Source organism: Drosophila innubila (genome assembly GCF_004354385.1).
Source record: "Drosophila innubila isolate TH190305 chromosome 2R unlocalized genomic scaffold, UK_Dinn_1.0 1_C_2R, whole genome shotgun sequence".
Classification (NCBI taxonomy): Eukaryota; Metazoa; Arthropoda; class Insecta; order Diptera; family Drosophilidae; genus Drosophila; species Drosophila innubila.
Window position 1 is genome coordinate 13,614,042 of NW_022995374.1, and position 23,979 is coordinate 13,638,020.

General features: G+C 35.8%; 1 protein-coding gene across 1 annotated transcript in view; it reads left to right on the forward strand.

Moving 5' to 3' along the window:
- The window catches only part of LOC117782967, a 40,518-nt gene that overhangs the window by 9,562 nt on the left and 6,977 nt on the right, over positions 1-23,979 (forward strand). The window contains exons 2-3 of the mRNA XM_034620088.1: positions 14,110-14,310; positions 14,428-14,657. Of these exons, the coding sequence (XP_034475979.1) occupies positions 14,110-14,310; positions 14,428-14,657 (431 nt within the window). The remainder of the gene's footprint in view (positions 1-14,109; positions 14,311-14,427; positions 14,658-23,979) is intronic.

Here is a 23,979-nt window from a genome sequence, read left to right on the forward strand (position 1 = left end):
CGACTGCGACTGCGACAACAAATTTTGCCATTAGATACTGTAAGCGAGCATGTATTGTAAAAGTATTGGGGGCAAGTAGATAGCGGGGGCAACAACAGCAGAGACCACATTAGACAAACACGCGATGAGACACAACCCGAGAGCAAAGGCCGCAGCATCACCCTCCTCCCTCTTTCTCCTCCCCCTTTCATTTGCTTCCCCCAAAACTGTTTTGCATTTATTCACTTGACTTTGCTTTAACAATGAGGTAACTCTCTCTGTTTCTATCCATGTGTGTGTGCCTGTGTGTGTGTGTGTGTGTGAGTATTTCTGTATGTGAGCTGTATTTATTCCTGTACATCCATGCACGTATATACCGCATAGATTGAATATTTCCTGCCTTAGACGCAGATTTGCCTGCAAATAGCGAAAAAAAATATGTACAAATTCTGTAGAAAAGACTATAAGATATCCTGTAGATCAGCATAATTATACAAAAAGACAAATGTAATGAATTTATAAGCGTTTTCCCTTATTTATTTATATTCCTCGGCAAATGTAAGATTCCCTTATATTACTTTTGTTTATAAAGTTGAAAAATGTAGTAATTCAAATCTTTTTAAATTTATACAAAAGTAGTTTATGCAGTTATATACCTAATTTCATAGCTATATCATATAGGGTAGCTGAGATCAGAGAGGTTGCTTGAATATTTATATAGAGACTGAAAGTAAATCAAATCATTTTGTTTGTTTTTCATACTTAACTTTATTTAAGTTACGATTACTGCTTTTAAACATACACTTTTCCTTGTTGCTAGTTCATCATACGCTTTTCTGCATATGTTTTGAGTACAGGGTATAATAAACGTCATGTTGAAATGTTTCTGCTAGCCACATGCCTTTCATACATTTTTGCTATGCTTTCCACAACAATTCTGGATTTTTGCGTAGATGTCAATGTATGCATGAGTGTGGGTGTGTGTGTGTGTAAGTGCGTAAGTGTGAGCTACGCAAATAGAATTGCAAACAAGTAAATCTTAAATAAAATTAATTCTCAATGCGCCCAGCATTATGTTTATGTTGTTATGTCGTCGGTCTTTCTTTCGCTCTCTTTCCTTCCCCCGCTTTCGCTTTGTGTGTGTGTGTGTGTGTGTGTGTGTTTGTGTGTCCTTTGCTGCTGTTAAAAACTCAAAAGTGGAAAAGTTTGTTGCTCAACTCAGTTAAGTCCAAACTTGGCATTATTATTATACCCGCTGGCTTTTTCGCTTGATTCGCGTAATGCAATGCTCCGTCCGCCTTAGGGGAAAATGGCGCTTGGGACTTGGGGCATGTGGCAAAGTCAGTGATACCACGGACGAACGAAGTAGCATTTAGTCATGATTCTTTTCAGGCCAATAAACTGATTAATTGAACGGGAATTGTTGTTGTTGTTGCTGTTGTGGCCAGTGAAACGTATAAATTACTCTTAGCATTTTGTGACAGGCATTCATTAGGCATTTTGTGACTTAATTATCATAATTCATTATGAATGCCTTTGGCAAATCAATAAATTTGTGACAGACAACCACACTCACTTCTCACTTGACCAATGATAATAATTTCTTGAAATTGCCTTGGCTAATTTGGCCAGAAAGAGGGAGACTAACTAAGAGTGATAAATAGCTATAAATGCGGTTGGATTTCTGTGGGATATTGTGGCATAATATTAATACCACAAACGCGTTCTTGTTAAAGCAAATCACAACAACGGCCAATGCTAGCAAATACCAGCAAATGAAATGAAGTCACCTGCCAGCATTGTTTCTAACCACAAATAGCAGTAGGAGTTGAAGTCCAGCTGCGCCTTTCAATGCAACCAAAACTTAAGCAGGAATGAGGAAGGGGGAGTTGGGAGAGCTGCGAGCATTTGGCAAATGTGGAAATGTGGAAATGTTTGCATTGGCCTTGCCTTGACTTGCTGAGGAATCAAAGTACACCGCGGGCGCACTTTCTGATGAATTGCTTCAAGAGATTGACTGCACTCTCTCTCCCTCTCTCTCACTCTCTGTAATTGCTGACCACATGCGATTAAACAAATGTGTAGCATACATTTCTAAAGTTGCGCATACGTCAAATTGATTACTGCAACGGAAACGGAAACGGAAACTTGTGCAATTAACTTGTCTGCAAAAAGGTTTAATATTTACCTGAGACTGAGACCGAGACTGAGACTGAGACTCAGGCAAAATGTTGTCCAGTCACGAATGCACCACACAACATGGCTTAATCGAGTGAGAAAAGGGCCAACAAAACATTATGGACGGAAGTCATGCAAAGTGCATTGGCGCCAGTTTCTGTTTGCAGCAAAATTAAAGTCAATTTGTTTTAGATAATAAGCAGAAGGCAAACACAAACAAACAGCAAGAAAGAGTGAAAAAGACAGAGTCAGAAAGAGAGAGAGTAAAAGTAACTGTGAAACGTTGTTGCATGTGGCAGCAAGACAAAGTTTTGCAACTAAATTCACAGACAACTAACTTATATTACGTATACGCAATGTGCGTGCGTGCAAAAAAGTTTTGTAAATGCAACTGCTGCCGTTGCAAGCTCCATATTGGCTACCTTTGTCAGGTGCATGCCTCAAGCAACACAATTCAATTGAGCTGCCAATCAAGCGCCGCAAAATGTTGATACATCAACATTGCTCGACCACAGCAAAAAGAAATTTGGTTTTAATTTGGAACAAATACACGCAATCAATATGATATTTCCAATTCACCAAAAATTTACAAAATTTGTGGTTTGAAATTCGTAAGTTGTTAAGATTCCAGGCACAAACAGTATTTGTGGCCTGCTGTGAGACCTCAAGTTGTTATACACTGTGCGAAATCAAGAGCAGCTCACACTTTAAATGAATGCCAGCTGGAGTTTTAATTGCAAAAGGAGACCACAAACGGAATTCACCTGTGTTAACTGTCAGTAAATTGACAAAATACTCAAATAAAACCGCAATTTGATTTTCGGATTTTTCAACTCAAACATTTAGAATCCAAAGAATTTCGGATTTCCGGTCCAATGGCAAAGCCAATGCCATTTTCCATTTGGGCTTTGTGTGGAAATGTCAATGGCCTCAAATGGATAAGGGCAAACAATGTGCTTGCCCTCTGTCTCCTTGTCCCTCGTCCCTCTCTCCACTTGTCCACTTGTCCATTTGTCAGCCTGCCTTTAGGTAGTACAAAATGTGACAGTTCACATTGGCGCATAAAAATGTGTTAAGAAGCAGCAACAACAACAACAGCTGGCACATAAAAGTCAGGATGAGATGTGGCCAATCTAAAGAGCCCAATGTCACATTTGAAATTCGAATTGCGATTGAAAATGGGAGATGGAAACGGGAATCGATCAATGGCATTCGCTTAGCTGTCCTTTCGTCCGCAAATAAATTGAACTTTAATAGGTGACGTCTAAGGACATCAAATGTAATATGCGTTGAAAAGTATGAATTAATAGCGACTTCTAGTTACCCTGCTATATCTAAAATACGGCTGTCTAAACCTTAAGAAGTAAGTTTGTAAGGGTCCAATCAATACCAAAGTCAAATATTATAATATTAAAAATATATTATAGTTTCCAAGCCATTTTGTATTCTGTATTTACTGACAAAAGCATTTGCTTGCCCCAAAATTACTGATATCCAATTTAAGACGAACAATAATACATTTTGTAAAAAAAATATTCTGTAAAAATAATAAAATTATTCCTAGGCACAAAAATATTTATTGAACTATAATTAATTAAAAAAAGTTCATATTTGAAACAGCTATCTCTTTGAAAACACTATTAAAATATATAGAAATTTCTAAATAGTCAAAACATTAAAATTAAATTGCTTTTTTTTTAAAGCAATTCGTAGTCTGTATAATATGCTAGATTCGCTAAGCGAAAATACTTTGAAAATAATTTTTATTAATTTAGTTAATTCACAGCAAAGTCTAGACGCTCTACATCATTGCTATTAATTCATATAAAGCGAAAATGCTTTTAAAAAGTGGACCTTATACAATAATGAAGCATAGACACCCTATACTTAGCAGAGAGAACTAAAAAGATGCACAAGCGAAAGCACTTATAAAAAGGACACACTTATTATGAAAAATCTGGTTGAGCGTAGGCAAAAAGTGTTTTGCTTTGATTACGTCGGAGCCCAGAAATTTGCCACATCCGGTGAAGCAGTTTAAATCCTCGATATCCCATCTCTGTATAGTATATATATACATATATATGGCCTGTGGGCTGTGACTGCGACTGCGACGAGACGTCGCCTGCTTTGTATAAAATGTCAAGTGTGTCTGACGCTGCGAACCGAATTAAGTGGACTGCCAAAAAGTTGCTTTTCCAATTGTGGTCCTTGTTGTTGTTTTTTGTGTGTGTGTGTGTGTGTTTGTTTTTATTTTTGCCTTTGCTTTATTTCGCTTTTAATAATATTTTTACTTTGATGCTCGGCCACTTTGGTCAAACATTATAGCATTTTGGCTTCTCAGTTTTGTGTGTTTATGTGCCGCATTACGGAAGTTGACAATTTAATTTTATGTAGTGACGGACTGACTCTTCCACCCGGGTCCTGGAACAGTATAAGACCGGAACTGGAACTCTCCTCCCACTTGACTTGCTCTCTTTCTCTATTCTGACTGACACACAGATACTAAACATTTATTGAAGTCGTTGCCGTTGCTGACCTTTTGCCCTGAGGTCGACTATTCAAAGTGCTTAGTCAAGCATGGAGAGCGACACTCGTTGTATTCAGTATTTGTATTGGTATTCGTTTCGTAGACTTATTCGTATTTGTATTCTAATTTGCACGTGCTTGCAATTTGCTCAATAGCGACGCATTGCAAAGCCTCTAATGGTGTGTGTGTGTTTGTGTGTGTGTGTATAAATCTTCATTAGAGCCACAGACATGCCCACCAGCTGCCCCAACTCAACCCACTTGCCACATGACGCTCTTAACTTATGCTCTTTTATATTTTCCTCTTTTGCTGACTCTTCCGTTTGATTTCACACTCACACACCCACACACACCCACACACACACACAGCTCAACGGCTTTGCAGATATAAAAGCTCACTGTAGCATATTTGTACCTTATTTATTTTGTTCGCATAATTTATTAATGTGGCGCATACTTTTCGTTTTTTTCCTCGTTTTTTATCCGCCTGCCTTTTGATACGACGCAACCACTAAAATAATGGGGTATATTGCTCACAAGCAGTTGATTGGAGACTTTGCTTTTAAAATTAAGCTTGGATTAGTTTGAGCTTAATAGAATGAACACCGAATTGACGGTGTTGTAAGGCTTTAATGCAAGGAATCCAAACGAAACAAATATAGGTTACGGTTTCGGTTCCGATACGTTCGGAAACAACTATTTCGGTTAAAGTTTCTATTTCAGTTTAATTCTTTCGGTTTCGGTTTCAGTACCGGTACGCAACGCTACAACAAATAAATTTTGAAACATTATAAGATGTTTAGGTTTCGTTTTATAATATTTATGACATTGAAGTAAATACCTTGATCCAGAGGAATAATATTTTTTGAGCGAATTTAACAAAGTTTGAATGCAGAATAAATTTAGAGGCCAAACCATGATCAAAATTACATTCCGCTTGAAAATCGCGTCAGTTTCGTTCAAGTTATGACAGTTCGAAGTTGCTCAAGCCTCTGACCTAGTAACTTTACAAGTCAAAATTTTTCTTAATTTCGACATGATTTTTTACAAGAAAATGAAAGGTCACAAAATCAAATTTAAAGTGTTGTTTTATACTTATTACGATATAAAGAGTTGATTAAAAGTGAAAACTTGAGATTTAAAATTTTGAATTTTCGAAATTTCAAAGGGGACCCTTAGCATCAAATTCGAATCTTGGTCGAAAATAATAAACAAAGTTTTCTAAATAAACAAAGTTTGAAAATGCAGAATGAAGTTTAGAGGTCAAAACCATGATCAAAATGACAAGTTTAAATTTTGAAATCGGTTCAGTTTTGATGCAAGTTATGACAATTTGAAGACAATTTGAAGTGGTCAGACTGCAGATTTAACCACTTTACAAGTCAAAATTTTTCTTCAATTTCACATGATTTTTTACAAAAAATGAAAGGTCTCAAATCAAATTTAAAGTGTTGTTTTTACTTATTACGATATAAAGAGTTGATTAAAAGTGAAAACTTGAGATTTAAAATTTTAATTTTCGAAATTTCAAAGGGGACCTTAGCATCAAATTCGAATCTTGGTCGAAAATAATAAAATTTTTAAAGTTTAAACAGAATGTATTTTCAAAATGATCAAAATGACATTTGAAAATCGGTTCAGTTTTGATCAAGTTATGACAATTTGAAGTTGGTCAACTGCAGATTTCCACTTTACAAGAAAATCGATTTCACATGATTTTTTTGAAAGTTTAGCTAATTAAAGTTGATTAAAAGTGAAAATGAGATTTAAAATTTTGAATTTTCGAAATTTCAAAACCTTAGCATCAAATTCGAATCTTGGTCGAAAATAATAAAATTTTCTAAATAAACAAAGTTTAAATGCAGAATGAATTTAGAGGCCAAACCATGATCAAAATGACATTCCGCTTGAAAATCGGTTCAGTTTTGATCAAGTTATGACAATTTGAAGTTGGTCAGACTGCAGATTTAACCACTTTACAAGTCAAAATTTTTCTTCAATTTCACATGATTTTTTACAAAAAAATGAAAGGTCTCAGAATCAAGTTTAAAGTGTTGTTTTATACTAATTACGATATAAAGAGTTGATTAAAAGTGAAAACTTGAGATTTAAAATTTTGAATTTTCGAAATTTCAAAGGGGGGACCCTTAGCATCAAATTCGAATCTTGGTCGAAAATAATTAAATTTTCTAAATAAACAAAGTTTAAATGCAGAATGAATTTAGAGGCCAAACCATGATCAAAATGACATTCCGCTTGAAAATCGGCTTAGTTTTGATCAAGTTATGACAATTTGAAGTTGGTCAGACTGCGGATTTAACCACTTTACAAGTCAAAATTTTTGTTCAATTTCACATGATTTTTTACAAAAAAATGAAAGGTCTCAGAATCAAGTTTAAAGTGTTGTTTTATACTAATTACGATATAAAGAGTTGATTAAAAGTGAAAACTTGAGATTTAAAATTTTGAATTTTCAAAATTTCAAAGGGTCCCCCCTTACCATCCAAATCGAATCTGGGTCGAAAATAATAAAATTTTATAAATGAATAAAGTTTAAATGCAGAATGAATTTAGAGGCCAAACCATGATCAAAATGACATTCCGCTTGAAAATCGGTTCAGTTTTGACCAAGTTATGACAATTTGAAGTTGGTCAGACTGCAGATTTAACCACTTTACAAGTCAAAATTTTTCTTCAATTTCACATGATTTTTTACAAAAAAATGAAAGGTCTCAGAATCAAGTTTAAAGTGTTGTTTTATACTAATTACGATATAAAGAGTTGATTAAAAGTGAAAACTTGAGATTTAAAATTTTGAATTTTCGAAATTTCAAAGGGGGGACCCTTAGCATCAAATTCGAATCTTGGTCGAAAATAATAAAATTTTCTAAATAAACAAAGTTTAAATGCAGAATGAATTTAGAGGCCAAACCATGATCAAAATGACATTCCGCTTCGGGTTTTCGTTATGACAATTTGAAGTCGGTCAGACTGCAGATTTAACCACTTTACAAGTCAAAATTTTCTTCGATTTCACATGATTTTTTACTGAAAGGTCTCAGAATCAAGTTTAAAGTGTTGTTTTATACTAATTACGATATAAAGAGTTGATTAAAGTGAAAACTTGAGATTTAAAATTTTGAATTTTCGAAATTTCAAAGAGGACCCTTAGCATCAAATTCGAATCTTGGTCGAAAATAATAAAATTTTCTAAATAAACAAAGTTTAAATGCAGAATGAATTTAGAGGCCAAACCATGATCAAAATGACATTCCGCTTGAAAATCTTAGTTTTGATCAAGTTATGACAATTTGAAGTTGGTCAGACTGCGGATTTAACCACTTTACAAGTCAAAATTTTTGTTCAATTTCACATGATTGTTTACAAAAAAATGAAAGGTCTCAGAATCAAGTTTAAAGTGTTGTTTTATACTAATTACGATATAAAGAGTTGATTAAAAGTGAAAACTTGAGATTTAAAATTTTGAATTTTCAAAATTTCAAAGGGTCCCCCCTTACCATCCAAATCGAATCTGGGTCGAAAATAATTAAATTTTATAAATGAATAAAATTGGAATACAGAATGAATAAAGAGGCCAAACCATGATCAAAATGACATTCCGCTTGAAAATCGGTTGGGTTTTGGCAAAGTTATGACAGTTCAAAGTTGCTCAAGCCTCTGTGCTTTTAACCATTAACATCGATGTGGATGTGTATGCAATATAGTATATGTATAGAGATGAAAAACACGTCTGTTTCACGCAATTCTTGAATGTTTTGCAAAATATGCTAAGCTCTTCAACCATATAATTTCCAAATACTATTGCAACTTAAAGGATATCACTTGGTCGAGCTATCAATATACTTCTTTCGTTCGGTATTCCAAAAATATGACGTTGAACCGTTAACAAACTTGCTTGAGCAAAGCTCATACAGCCATCATTTATTGACAAAGAAAGAAAGCCGAGCGTGTTGATGCCCCATTTGATGAAGTGGCAGAAAAAATCAGAATTTGATACTTATGACAGCATTAGAAGTTAAGAAGAATAGAATTTGACTTGGCGAATGAATAGGAAGAAAAGAAAACGTATTCAGATTACTGGAAATTCGATTGGTTAAGCAAACTAATTAAATTCTTGGAAGCCACAAAAGTGCTACTGCTAATTAGCCAAGTTTGCTCTTGTCTTTGTAGTTCTCGTTGCTGTTGTTGTTGTTGTTATTGGCAACAATTTGAACTATGCAAAGTCGAGAATGTTTTCTATAAATACTCGTACTCGTACATTTCTGGCATTTGGCATATTGGACGAGTAGAACGAGAGCAACACCCAAAGTTGAGCACTTAGACACGCATTGAAATAAAATAAATAAAATTAGAAGAATCGCGTCGCTGGAAAGGACTTGTCTGACGTCCTTGCGAGTCCTTGCTTATGCTTTTCTTGCCTCCTGCTATTTGCCAGATAGAAAGCCAATTTTATGACTCAACTTAAATAGGCACTTTACTTTAGTCTTAATGCCTTTTTATGGACGCCTCCACGCGCAGTTAGTGGCCCTTTTGTGAAGTCTGCCAGCTGTTCAGAGAGGCGCTCAGTAGAGGAGGGAGGGTGGAGAGGGAGTGGCATTAATGATTGTTAAGAACGCAGCTTGGTGACGCTTTATTGGAAAATAAATGGCAAATAGTCGCTAGTTGCAAGTTGCTGCCTGCGTAGCACACTTATCTGATTTTACACTTGTACTTCAAGTCAGGGCCACAGATACTATTTACAGAGCCAGGGATTCCGATATTCTGGATTTTGGTTTCTGGTTTCTGGTATCCTGAATCCTGTAACTAGAGGGACAGAGGCCATTGTTCAACTTGACTGTTGGCTGTTAATGTTAACGTTCAATAAAAATTATGACAGTCGCAAAGTTAAACGCTCTGGCGGCCATTTTGTTGTACGTGTGGGCGTGGCCCAATTAAATGTTGCCATTTTCATTACTGTTGTTGTTATTTTTGTTGTTGTTGTTGTTGTTGCTTGTTGCCAGCTCATGGCCAGAGGCCAGTTGACGCATTTACACAAAATTACCGCCAAGTGTCAAATGCAAACATTTAGCTCGAACAATATTTGCAATAAAAACAACTTGGCGACTTTTACGCTGGCTGAAAAGTTCTTTGGCCCGTCGCTTTCATAGAACTTTTGCCGTAATGAACAGCAGCAGCTAGAACTGAGCAAAACTCGAAAACTTGGCAACAACAGCGGCAAGACTCATCCTTCTATTTCCGCTGCCAAAAACCAAATGTTCATTTTGTTCTAACACCAAAAATTTTCAAATTTTGTTGCAAGACTAAAAGCAGATACCGCGGGGCATGAAATCAAATGGGATGGCGATGATTCAATGGGCCAACATATACAGCGGACAAACTAATTGATAAATTTTAAGCATTTAATTAAAACTTTTCAATTTGCAGCTCAACTAAGCAACTTGCGGTCCATTGTCACAAATTCGTTATACGAAAAATTTGTGTCAATTGTTTGCTACATGCTTTAAATTACAGTGCAGACCGCAAATTTAGTTAACAGCGACAAATAAATTATTCGCAGCAGTCGTGTGGGGAGGGGGAAAGGAATAGGAGGAGGGAAAAGCGACGGAAACATTGCGGAACTGTACATGACATACATTTTCCAAATACCCTAAATAAAGGTATATTAATTAAAATTAAAATGTGTAAATTGATAATGAAAGTGGGGGATAATTAAATATAAACATATTATTTTAGAGTTTTAAAAAAATCTAAATTTTTAATTTCAATGAAAAATATTTTTAAATTTTGTATTGTATTGTACGATCACTACGTTCGTTTTATATGTCGTCTTTAAAGAGTATTCAGTCTTCTTTATTCCACAAACAAAAGAATTTTTTTGTACATTTCGCTTTTATGTATGTTAATTAGATTTTTAATAAAATTACATGAAATACGAACTGAAATGAAATTAAAGATAACACAGCAAGTATCTAAATTTATGCATTCTTGAATGTAGATACCTATATGTATATTTATCTGCATTATAATTTTAATTTGTTGGCGAAAGCGTAAATCAAATTAGAATTTATTCACTTATTATTACAATCTAATAATATTAATAGCTTTTGTAAAAAATTGATTAGATTTATTTGTAAAAGGCTTGAAATATGATTTATATATACTGACTAGATGAACATTACGCATACGCAGTGTTGATGACATAATCACACACACACACACACATATATGCATGCATGAGTAATGATTTGATATCAAGTTGACAAAACGCAAAAACTTTTGATTAAAATGTCACGAGACAAACACACACACTCACACACACACACAAATATACGCACAGCTGCTGTTTGCTTGACTGAGTTGCATTTGCAAAGCTCGGCAAATGTTGCCGCGTTAATAATCTGAAACACACACTCAGCACAACACAATACACACTGCGTCTAGTGTAGAAAATGAGAATTGTTGTTGTCTTGGCGCAAAATGTTTGCGGCATAATGTACGCTCTTTCCAGTTGTTGTTGTGTTGTTTTTGTTGTTGCCGCTGCACCTCACTGAGCTGACAATGCGCAGTGCTTGTAAATCCACAACGCGGCAACATAACGAACCACAACAGCAGCAGCAGCAGCAACAACAACAACAATAGCAGCCACTCGCTGTGAAAAATTCAATTACAAAGTCGCCCAACTGCAGCCAAAGAATGCAAATTTTCTTCTATTCTCCTCTCTCATTTTCTATTTTTTGTTGTCTTCTATCTGGGATTGGGGCAAATGCAAATGCCGCAACAACACAACAACACAACAACACTACAACAGCATCAGCAGCCGCTTTGGTGGTGTTGTTGCGGCTGTGATGCTGCCCCATTATTGCCCCACTGTACCAAACTTTGAGAGCTGGAGAGAAACTGGGAAACTATTCGCTGAATTCCGTTTGCAGTCACGTGCGAACGTGACAAAACTGCCACGATGATGCGTTTTGGTTCAACGTTGTTCTGGCTAGGACAATACACGCTCATATTGTCCTCACGAAGTTGGTTATTTGCTGCTGCTGCTGCTGCTGCTTCTTGGCCGGGTCGAGACCACAAATGCGATATAGTTCGGATGGCAAGTGATTGTCAGAAAGGACTGCAAATTTCTTATTCAGAAACAGCAATTTCTGTAGATTTTACCAGCAAATAGATTGACAATTGATGCACTGCTGACAATTGTGTCAACATCACACTTGTTCACCCTTCTCACTCTCCTTCTCTCCACTTCTCGCTCTCTCACTGTATCTCTTTTCATTGCTCAGCAATTTATATGACAATATTGACAAGCTAACAATTTCATTTTAATTGCTTTGTAGATTTTTTATACATATTCCATAAATATATTTTAGATTTTACTTCAGTCTTGAAGAGTCTGTATTTAATAATTTATAGGTAATTATTTTTCACATTCTACCTAAGCTTTCATTCATTTGTAAGCTGCTTAAATCAATTAGAGAAACTTGAAAACCTGAGAGAATTGATTGTAAAATGCTTTGATTAAATACCAAGAACATAAATTGTACAACTGTAGAGATTGAGAAATGTGACAGCACTTGAAAATAGACTAATTAATTTCACAATAATTCCCAAGTCGATTTACAATTTCTATTTAAGCAATGAGCAACTAAATTCTAAATCCGTTTGTTGTAGTTACACAAATAAGGACAGATCTCTCAGGGCAATTCCAAATACATGGAATGGAAAATTCAAATATCAAATATTTTGTGGCTTAAGTGAGAAATTGAAAGAGTGGGAGTTCAAATGCGTGAACAATTGAATATATAATATTTAACCTTTGCCTTAATTGACTTGCCGGTAAATGCCAATCAGGACCAAAAAGCAAACCAAATGAAACCAAAACCGAATCCGTTTGCCCAATGCAATTATGTTTAATTGTGAAATATTATTTGGTTTACACAAATTACACACTGCAAATGAGATTCACCGATGCCAAAACGTGTTATGCGGTTGCTTTAATGTCACACTCGTCCCTTTTTGCACCACCAAAAGCCACCCAAAATGCCTGAAAATAAACTAAAAACAAACCACAGACTTATAAAGTGAATTTCCTCTTCTCTTCTCTTCCTTTTATGAAATGAACATATTTTTTGCATGCGCACACACCGAATTATAAAATACGCACTTGTTTAATTTGCATACCCTTACTGAGGGTTGCTCAGCTTATGTGCAACACATATATATGATAATTAGTTTTAGTTTGATGAACGTTAAAAAGTATTCATAATAAAACTTTCTGTCTTGGCACATTACGAATACGTTTTTAAATCTACATTAGCGTAGAAACTATCAGAAATTATTAAAAATGTTAATTTCAATGGTAGAAATAGAGAATACAAAACAATAAATTTAAAAAGATTACAGACAAGATAATTTCATAGATATTACATACTTTACGTATACGCTATCTGTATTTGGTATTTAGAATATTTAATTAATTTGATTATTTATTGGAGTGTCATAAAAGAGCATTTCAAATATTTACCATATCTTCTATTTGCTCAAAGAGATTACGCATACGCGCCATAGTTCACATAATAAATCTTTAGTAATAATATTTGTATATGTTTAATGAAACATCCGCTGAAATTGTGCGAGTAACTAAAATATTTGTAACTAAAGAATATTTAAATAAGAATATTTAAATAATAATTAACTTTAATTTTATATCAACAAGAAGAGTAAATTAACACCGACCAGCAATTAAAGGACAATATTATGTTAAAAAACGTTCATTGTTTTTTTTTTTTGTTCATTTATGTTTTGTTTTATTTATTAACAACACGTGTGCTAACAGTTTTCTGAAATACGTGTAATAAACAAGACAATATTAACATATTTATATTCTATTTTTTTTTGTCTGCTGGTAAAGACAACAAATTTCAGAAAATTATGCGCAGATTTTTGGGCAAATAAGTAAAAGCAAAGCTCACGAACGAATCGTCGGGGCGGGGAACAGGGGACTTGGAACGGGGGAGAGGTGTAGAGTGGGAGATGCATCACAATACCGTTATATAGGCGCCTTAATTAGCTGTGTCATTTTATGCAAATGTTTGGAAAGGGAAGCAAAGTGGATAGGAGATGGGATTGAAGCTCGGCACGCCCGCTGCTAATGAAAATCCCAATGAAATGATATTACGTATACGCAACGCTTATGCGCATTCAAATTAATTGACTTCACGCTGTTATTGTTTATCCGCCGACAGACAGCGCATATATTAACACATTTTAAAAACGTTCTCTCTACTCTCTTCCACTCAACAGGCAATGTGGCAGCCACAACAGCATCACTAGCAGCACCAGTGGTAGTCGTGGCAACAACAATGGCGCCAGGAGAGACGCAACAACAACAACGACAAGAAGTAGAGCACAGCGCGGCATCGTCAGGCAGTCAAAGCCGAAGTCAAAGCGGAAGCCAAAGTGAGGCATTACAACGGCATATAAATCAAAATTTAATTATGTCGCAACCGCTCGACGGCTCTAGTTTTGCCGCCGCCTCGGCGGCCGCATTGACAGCCCCAGAGCAACGTGCCACGTCTTCATCCTCCTCGTCCTCCTCTTCCACGGGTAGTGGCAGCAGCATAACAAGCTTCGACTCCAACAATTTGATCGATGACAAGCGACTGCCACAACAGCAACAGCAACAGCAGCATGAGCAACTGCAACAGCAACAGCAACATCTTCAGCAACAACAACAACAACACTCACGCATTCAAGCTAAAGACACTGCCGGTCCATATCCAATACCTGTACACATCGAGAATCACCTGGAGGCGACGCATGGCATCGATGGTGCGGATAATGTATACGGCACTCCCATGTACTTTGGCACCGAGAACTCAACCGTGGTGACGACACAGATTGGCGCCACTGCTCACGTTCCTTGCACGGTGCATCACATTGGCGAGGGTGTGGTGAGTACACAAGCCACACATACACGTACCATACACACACACACACACACATATTGCACCTAGCTGCGCCACAAATGACTCATTCAATCGTGCCACCATTTTACCCATTGTTTTAATATTTTATTTAAAATCAATTCATCAGCTGCTTTGTTTGACTTGTGGCCAACTGTCAGGCTCTTTTGCTTGACTTTCTGAGTTCTGTTTCCCATTTCCCGTTTCCCGTTATCCCCTTTCAGTTCTCATCGTCCTTTCATCCCCTATCTGGTGCATAAATTAATAAAGTGTCATTCACATGGGCAAATATATCGTGGTTGGCTTTATAATTGAAAAAGAAAATCTATAAAAGTTGAGTTTTTAATACCAATAAGTAAAAGACAGATAGCCGGGCACAGTGGCAAAAATGCGGCAAAAAAAATAAATACAATAACGAATAAACCTGGAAAAAATTAAATATATATTCCTGCAATTATAACAAAATTTATAATCTATCAAACGACAAGTAAATGGGGATTTACATAACATTTGAAATTAAATAAAATATAAATAAATATAAAAATAAATTATTTTTATTATTAGCGCATGGCCTGATGCATAAATTACGTTTATTAATAAAAGTTAACAATTATAATATACATAGTAGATATAAATTATTATTAGTTTTTCTTTAAATTGATTAAGGGCATGCATTTTTTATTTAATCATAAATTAGTCGTACGCTCAGCTTTTTTTGAAAAGAAAGTTTGACCATAGAAATCCTAGTTAAGACATGACGATTTATTTTCAGTTTCATTATAATAAATTACTTATTAAGCGTCAGTGTTCTGGAACTCCTTTAATAAATTCTCCTTGTCCTCTGATACTTTCAATTTAATAACTTATTAATATCATTTTAAATTGTTATTAATTATTGCCCAGTGTATTTAACGATGTATGAAAGCAAAAGCAATACAAAAATTCAATACAAAGTTCAGTTTTATTTACCACTTCGATGTGGTGCAGTTGGCATGCGTATTGCGCACCACTCAGCTGACAATTTGGAGAAAATTAATTAAATTTTTTGCCCACTGAGTGCACTTCGGACTGCTATCGTATCGTATCGAGCGTTGGCAAAGCTAATATTAGTCTTGAGGCGTACACAGAGAAAGAGGGAGAATGAAGGAGATAGATGAAAGCAGTAGCTAGGGAATTCTGGATTCATTGCCATTTGCCAGCTGGAAAACAAATTATACCTTCAGGTAATGTACGTTAACATCAAATAATCGTGCAGTTGGCAACGAGAGAGGGAGAGAGAGAGGGGGAGAGAGATAGCGATAGAGAGAGATTGACATTGCATGGCCTCAAGTGTTATTAATTTTCCGCTTGTCTAGAGTTATTACTCATACGCAGTGTCCGCCTCACGCACGTCTTGTACATATATTTGTGTAACAGCCGGGACATTGTTAAGGGACTTCTCTGTGGGCCTCGAAAGTGTTTATGTCTTGTCATGCTGGACACGATTATGACCGTGTCTTGTATACGCCCCATCCTCTTCTCTCCTCCTTCCCATTTATCTGAGTGTGCGTGTCTGGTTTAAATTGACGATTTCATAATTGCGCCTTCAAGTGTGCAGAAGTTAATAAGCACTTAAGCGCCTATAGGCCAGTTCCATATGATGGCTCGCAATTCTGTTCATCGTCTGCTCCACCGTGAGCCCTTTTGGGCCACACTCGATAAAGTGTGTTAATGCGTACCTTGTGTTCGTGTGTGTTCTTGGTTAGCCAGTTTGCACTTCACTTTACAGCCCAGCTCTCTGCTCGTGCTCAAGTGGCTCTGGCTTTGGGTTTCCTAGTGTCAGCAGTTGCTCAATAAGTCAGCAGTTAGTTGAAATTCCTAATGACCCTGCCATGAATGTTTGTTGTGGTGGTGAGCAGTTGATGAGATTGCTCCTGGGTCATATTTGCTTATGTGTATACATATATATATCGACAAGACTTTCGAGGCCAATGTGCTTGCAACTCAAATTCATTAGTGAAAATATGTATTGCATACTTTGAGGCGACAATATGGCACATTAAGCATACGCCGCGTAACTGCCAAATATGCAAATTAGGGAACATGAAATGAAGATACGCTAAGCAAATTTCACATTACACTGTTATCTACACACACATATATCCTTATCAATTACAGCTGTCAGCTAAGTTGTAATTATGGCACTGCCATTGACAGCAAGTTTTGTGCCATTTTCAACTGCAGTGTTGATAGAAATGCGTTTACATATCATTGCACTTTCGTAAATGTTTATATTAAAATTTATATATGCATGTGTGGTTCTTCATCCGATTCTCCACATTTCTCTATCAGCACCTGCTGCCCTTGCGACATTAATAGAAGCTGTAAATTTATGAACAGGCATTAAGTGCACGACAGTAATATGCAAATGTATTGCTGAAAGCATGTTTAATGAATAGGAAAAACGTATGCATTAGTATGTGTGTGTAAAAACGCAAATACAGTCAAGCTTCTCTATAGAGAATATAGACTGATGCTCTCCTTATTTATACAATTCTTAATTTCTTTATTCATAATAAAATTAAAGTACACTTAACTTAACTATTAAACGTCAAGTATAAAAAGTGGACACAGGAATAATTTAGGTTTAAAAATAAAATTATGTTTTACAAAAATAATAGTTTAATTATAGCAAATGTTAGCCGCTTAAATAAAAGATAACAAAAAATTAGATTGTTTCAAGTACGACAAACAATCAAAGACAAAGTCTTTGAAAGTATAATTAAGAGAATTCACTTTAGGCAAGCTCTACTGTACAAATACATATGCAGATACGTGTACAGAATACACTTTGAGGCTGCTTCCTTGCAGCTGCCTGTGCCAACTCCTTTTCATACACAAATTATGTTCTTTAGTATCTACAAATTATTTCAACAGACCCGCATTGAATGCTCGCCATACCCTGTAATTAAATCAATGTGTAAAATGGGTAGCTTGGGCTTGTAAATAATTAAAACAAAAAGCAATAAAAAGCGTAGTCAGCACAAAGGGAGTCAGCAGCTTTATCTTTTTCTCTCTCTCTCTTTGTTCCTTGACAGGATATCCGGTAGTCGAGCTCATCCGACTAATGCATTGCCATTTTGAGGGCTTTCAGCTATTGTCTTGCGACTGCCAAAGGTTTGCCCCGTTTGACTTTGCCTCGGTTGGTTTGTTGTTTGTTTATTTGCTGCACCCCAAATGAAGACTCTTTTGGGGACGTTGCGCGTTAACAATAAACATCTACATCTACTTTAAACATTTCCGCGCATTTTGCAGCCCCTTCGTGTTGTCGTTGTTGTTGTTGGCATTGTCGTAAATTTTGATTCAGCTTTAGACGACAATAAAATGCAGGAAACATTAAATAAATGAATTGCTTCCGCGAGAAGTAAATGTGCGCCTTTTGTTTCAACCATTTTTCAGCAATTTTCATTTTAGTCGCGCCTTGATTTTCGCACTGGTTGCCCTACAGACAGCTTACTGTAGACCCCCTCAATCTATTCCTTTCACAGGACAAATTTGTAAATCATTATGCCAGCGAGGAGTTGTTGTGTTTGCCAACAAAGTTGTTGTCGCTTTTAGTCTGATTTTGCCAAATTACTAAATTGATTTTCCACTTGCCTCTAAGTGCAAAAGCTTTTAAATTTTCCAACAAATTTATAAAGATATTTAAATTTTCTTACTCATTATTTGGGTTTTAAACGATTCAAATAAGCTTTATTATTTATTCTAATAATTTTGCAATTGGCATAACAAACAATTCAGTTGCAGTTCAACACGCAATAAACCAAATCTGAATTAGCCAAAGACAGAAAGCAGCTGCAACGATGAGGCGCAAATATCAGTATATTCTGGAGCAAATTTAAAGCACATAAATCAAATTTGCAGTCAAGCACAGAGCAAAAACAAAGCTACAAGCTCAAAATGTCATGCAGTGTAATCGGAGGAGTGAGAGAGAAAGAGACACAGAGGGAGTAGAAGAGTGAGAGAGCAGACAGAGGAGGAAAAACCCAGTGGAAATTAGAAATTACGACACATTTTGGCCAGACAGAGAGGACATTAAAATATGTCATTAGAGAATTAGTCCGTTAGTGTGTGTAAGAGAGGAGCTTAAATGGCATTTAAAATAAACTAAGCAAATACGTATACATACGTATGCTCTGTATATTACGTATACGTACTCGTATCTCCAAAGCTAAGCAAATACGTGAACGCTGTCAGGCATCAAGCGTGTTGCCTTTAACATTCACTTTGGCCAAGTTGTCCCCCTGACTTGGTACATATAAATTGAACTAAATCAGCAGCAATAACAAATGCAACAAGGAGATGGGGCAGCATCAGCAGTTGCATCTAAAAATGGTGTCCTTCTCTTTGTATGTATGTGTATATGTGTGTGTGTGTGTAAGTGTATGTGCGACATCCTGTGCGACTTGAGCACTTAATTACTTTTTAGATAAATTGTCGTTTTTAATGTCTAGACCCGTAGATACTTTCATAGAGAAAAGTGGCAGTAATTAAATATGCTCACAGCTTGATACAAACTTGCAACAACTAGAACAGAAAATGCCAGAAAAAACAGCTTTAAAGCTCAAGAATCTAGAACAAAATGCTAGATGATATTTCAAGTAGATCAGGTAATTATACCCTGTAAAAGGTATTATAACTTCTTTTTTATGACTTAGAAAAAGAGAAACAGTCAAATGGGAGCTTAATTAGAGATTATTATTATTTTTGTCCTATCCTTCAGGTTTTGAGGCCAAAATATATACTAGTACAATCAAAGTTTATTTATTCGCGTACAACAAATTTGGAATTAAAATATATAGTTTATGTAGGGTATACGCTAGGCGTGCATTCTTCGACTGCTGCTTTATTCCTTGTTTTTTGTAGAAAGAAAATATAATTATATGTCAGCTAAAGGTGAATCTTGGTAATCATCAAAATGCCTTCCCCCTCTTCACACACACACACACACACTCACACACACACACCCGTTGTCAGCCAAGAGTGCAAATATTTGCCAAGAAACTTGCAGATAAAAATGCCGAAATTGGTATTTTATGAAAATTAACGCTCAAGGGTTTCCTCTAGCTCAACTTGTTCGGGTGACTAGCTGGATTTGTTGGTTAGCCCGCAGTTAGATAAGTCGTTAAGATAAAAAAGGTTACGTAAATATTTAAGCCCTGTTACTCTCTCACTCTCCCTGCTCTTGTCCTCTCTCTCTCTCTCTTTTTCTCCACGTCTAATAACTTGTCTATGCTTGCTTGTTAGAATTTTAAAAGTTTAAGATCAGATATAAAGGCAAATGCCATTGTCCAAGGCAGAAACCAACGCAGTTATAACAAGTTTAGAATCAGCTAGTTCCCGGTAGTTGACTGCGAGTATACCCTGTAAAGTGGATGTAAAAATTTTTTCTGCAAAATGTATTGAGTGGAATCTTTCTTTTTTATAGTATTATTACCAAAATCGTCTGTAAAATCCGTTTTTATTGGATTAAAAAAATCATTTAATTTATTTAAATAAATTTTCGAATTTATTGTATTTCCTCCGTTTGCGCAATTTTGCGATTTTGAAAAGAAGCCTGATATTTTATTTAAGTAGAGTCAACTTAAATTTATGCAAACCCCTTTAATTTACTTGCACGTGTATAGGGTATAAGACACACATTGATGAGGGTTGCCACTAAATTTGCCACATTTGCTGCTCCTACTGTTGGCAATATAAGCACGAATTTAACTGGATCTGGATATTATACAGAATAAAGGAACGGTTCGCGTTTTTAATCAAAACAAGAACATTATTTTCTGTCCAATAATTTGTATTTATTTAGACAAAAATAAAATACGTATACGCATAGAGAAAGCAATTGTTTCTCGGCCCCAATTTTTTCTTTTAGTTGTTTATAAATTATTGTTATTATTTTTCGTGCACATGAATTACGTTTTATATGCATGCCAAGAGGCCCAAAAGCAAGAAACATGCCATATAATACTGTTGTATTCCCGTACACATATATATTTATATATGTGTGTATTTTTGTGCCATTTATATTTGAAGTTTGTTTATTGTTATGCCGGGCTTTCATATTGTTGTTGTTATTTTTGTGGCTATTGTTGCCTGTTTTATTGCTCACATTTTTGTTGGTATGTACTGAGTGAGCTTTAAGGCGCACTTGCACTCATCTCACACACACATACACACACACGCACATTGAGGCAAACAAAGAACTGTGCAACATGCCACTGAGTCTTGAGAAGTCTGCGAGTCGTCGTCAACGTTGCCTTAAAAAACATATAAAATTATAAATTATATATAATATTTGTACTGCCAGGCATTTGACTCATACAGTCATACAGTCTATGCTATATGTATGCGTACACAGCCAGTGTTGTTATTGTTCAACAATGACCTTTCTGTGCTTGAGTCTCATGCAATGCCATAGGTAAACGGAAGAACTCAAGAATCTACGACTTTAAAAGCAACAAATCAGAGAAATAAACTACATTCAAATTACGCATGATGACACAAGGACTTACCGGATAACATTTCTCTTAGAATTCTCAAATGATTGAAGCTCAAAAGTATTAAGAACTGCAAAAAGTTAACTTATTATTAGAACTCTGTTTAAATGCAGACAGCCAAAAAGCATGCTTAGTATTTTATTTATAATTAAATATTACACAAATGTATGCTATCACTAATACCATTTATATTACTAAACTGAAATACAAGAAATTAACTCTTAATTTTGGTTATATCACTTTGAAATTAAAAATAAAAGCACATTTTGTATTTTATTCATTATTCACAGCCGCTTTGCCGCTCTTAGGTTAGCTTTCACATGTTTTTAAGTATTCATTTAAATATAGTTTATATTTTAGACAGCCCCACAGCTAACTTTACTTGATTTAGTAATTCCCAAATTGTTAAAGCAGTCGACTAGTGACATACATAGACATTTACTGAGCTATCTTGTTGATTATGGTAAAAGTTTCTAACAACCAATTAGCCTGGATTCTCTTCTCTTGATTGTGATGCAGCACTTGCATTTCATAAAATATAGCTTGAGGAATTTGTTAAGTTTTGAGCTGGCAATTAAATGGGGCTAACTTAATGGCAGTCACAGCCACATTGTTAAGACCCCCACATCCTCTGTGGGCTTGTACGACATTAACTAAGCTTCAGCCACTTAGCCTTTTTTGTGCGAGGGGCGTGTGGGCGTGGCCGTTGTAGACCGAAAAGTAAATGTTGCTCAAAATTGCCATAAACCTTTTTAATGAATACAAATCATTATCACTTTGTTCTCTGGCAGCCTTAACCGTAATTACACAAGTGAGGAGGTCCAGGCTGTAGGTCTGTTTGTCAGCTAATAAGGCATTTCTTCGCTGGCCAAGACAACTTGATAAAGGCTCAGAATCAGAACCGCACTGAGTGAGTGAAGTGAGTGAATGAATCCTTTTGTTCAGGCCTGTCGTTGCCTGTCACAATGTTTATTAAAACAAATGCTACAACAAAAGGCAAGCATTTTTGACCCACATTTCACTCTTGTCTCTAGGAGTGTGTGTGTAAGCGGGTGTGTGTAGGTGTGTATACTAAATGGCTTCATCATTTCTATAAAGTTCAGTGTGTTGTGACAAAAAGCAAGGAGAGGAGACTTGAAACAATTAAGCATCGCTGCAAGTTTTCATGATGTGGGTCTCTGGTGAAAAGCAGGCAGGGGCAAAGGTGAAGGTTCAATGCCGACAAATAAATTAAGAGACTGGGCCTCACAGCTTCCGACCGAAAATAACAAAAGTTGTGAAATGTTTTGCGCTGTTGCATTTAAATTTTAATTATTTTAATTGCAATGCAATTACGATGACTACAACAATTATTGTTGAACATAAATAAAACGGCAAAAGAAAATTAAAAAGATGTAAATGAAAAAAATAAGAGAGAGGGCGAGCAAGAAAGGCAGATGTAGGAAGTATGCTGAACTGAAGAATACCGTGTAAGGAAGGCTTATGTATGTATATATTTTTATAATGAAAAAATATGTGTAACAAACCCCATGGTTATTAAAAGTCGAACTAAGAAAATCTCTTTCTGTTACTCCCCCTTGACAAATAATTAATATGGTATTCTATTCAAACCCACTCGAAGCCTGCAGAAACATCACTCACAGACTCACAATCTGTCTGATTGTTGCATACTCATCGTTATACCCATTTTCTTGTGTATTTTAATGGGTACAGGGTGTAAGCTACGATTGCAGCCTGCAGGCAAAGCACTTACAACTCACACTCAAACGTTCATTCACATTAATTTGCTGCCTACTTCGCGTCGCCTTGACAGCTGAAAAGTAGGCTATAATAATTATCATTTTCGACTTCTTTCTCTTTGTTTGGGAAGATATATATATGTACATATTTAATGGCATATTGTTTTGGGGCCGTTGAACGGCCTTCGGTTTTAATTAGACATGCTAATTTGCGGTACAATTAGCAAATGCTCAGTGTTTAATTATGCATTAATTGCATTTAATGCGCACTTCCGCTCAAATAATAATGAATAATGCGAAAAGTTCATTGAGGGCACGATTATTTTTAGCATTTTGCCCAACAAAAGCGATTTTCGCGCTTAAAAATCATTTATTTATTTATAAGTACAGCAAATTCCCCCGTTACGTATTACAACAATAATAAACTGAACTTGAAAAAGACGCAGAAAGTTGAAAATTCAACTAAAGTTTTCTTTTCCACTTTTTATTCTACGAGTCGTCTGTTGACCCAATTTTCGGTTATAGTTTGTTATGGATATGCAAGCACTTGAATGCCCATTTACACACACGCACACACACACACTTACAAAACACACATTCTCTCACAGTCGGTGCAAAATATTTGCGCACGCTTGTGCAACAATGGCAATTTTGTGCAAGTCCATGCAGCAGGGAAAATGGCACACACTACGAAGCAGTACAAAATAGTTATCAACATACACTCACATACCCACACACACACACACACACACGCACCCGTCCCACACACAACTATATATAGCCCTTACTAAATTGAGCGTATTTTTGTGTAAAGTTTTTTACACTTAAAACTCCGAACAGCCAAAAATAAATTGTGAAAATGTGTGTAGAGCTGTAAATGTGTATGTGTGAGTGCTGTGCACAAATGGCTGCCAAAAAGCAGCATCTAAATAGAATTTTATTAAAATCGCTTGTTAAAAACTTTCCTTCTTTTTTTTGTGTAATGCATTGAACTAAAAAGTTGTTGCGAATTTTTACCTTCCCCGCGTTTTGTTG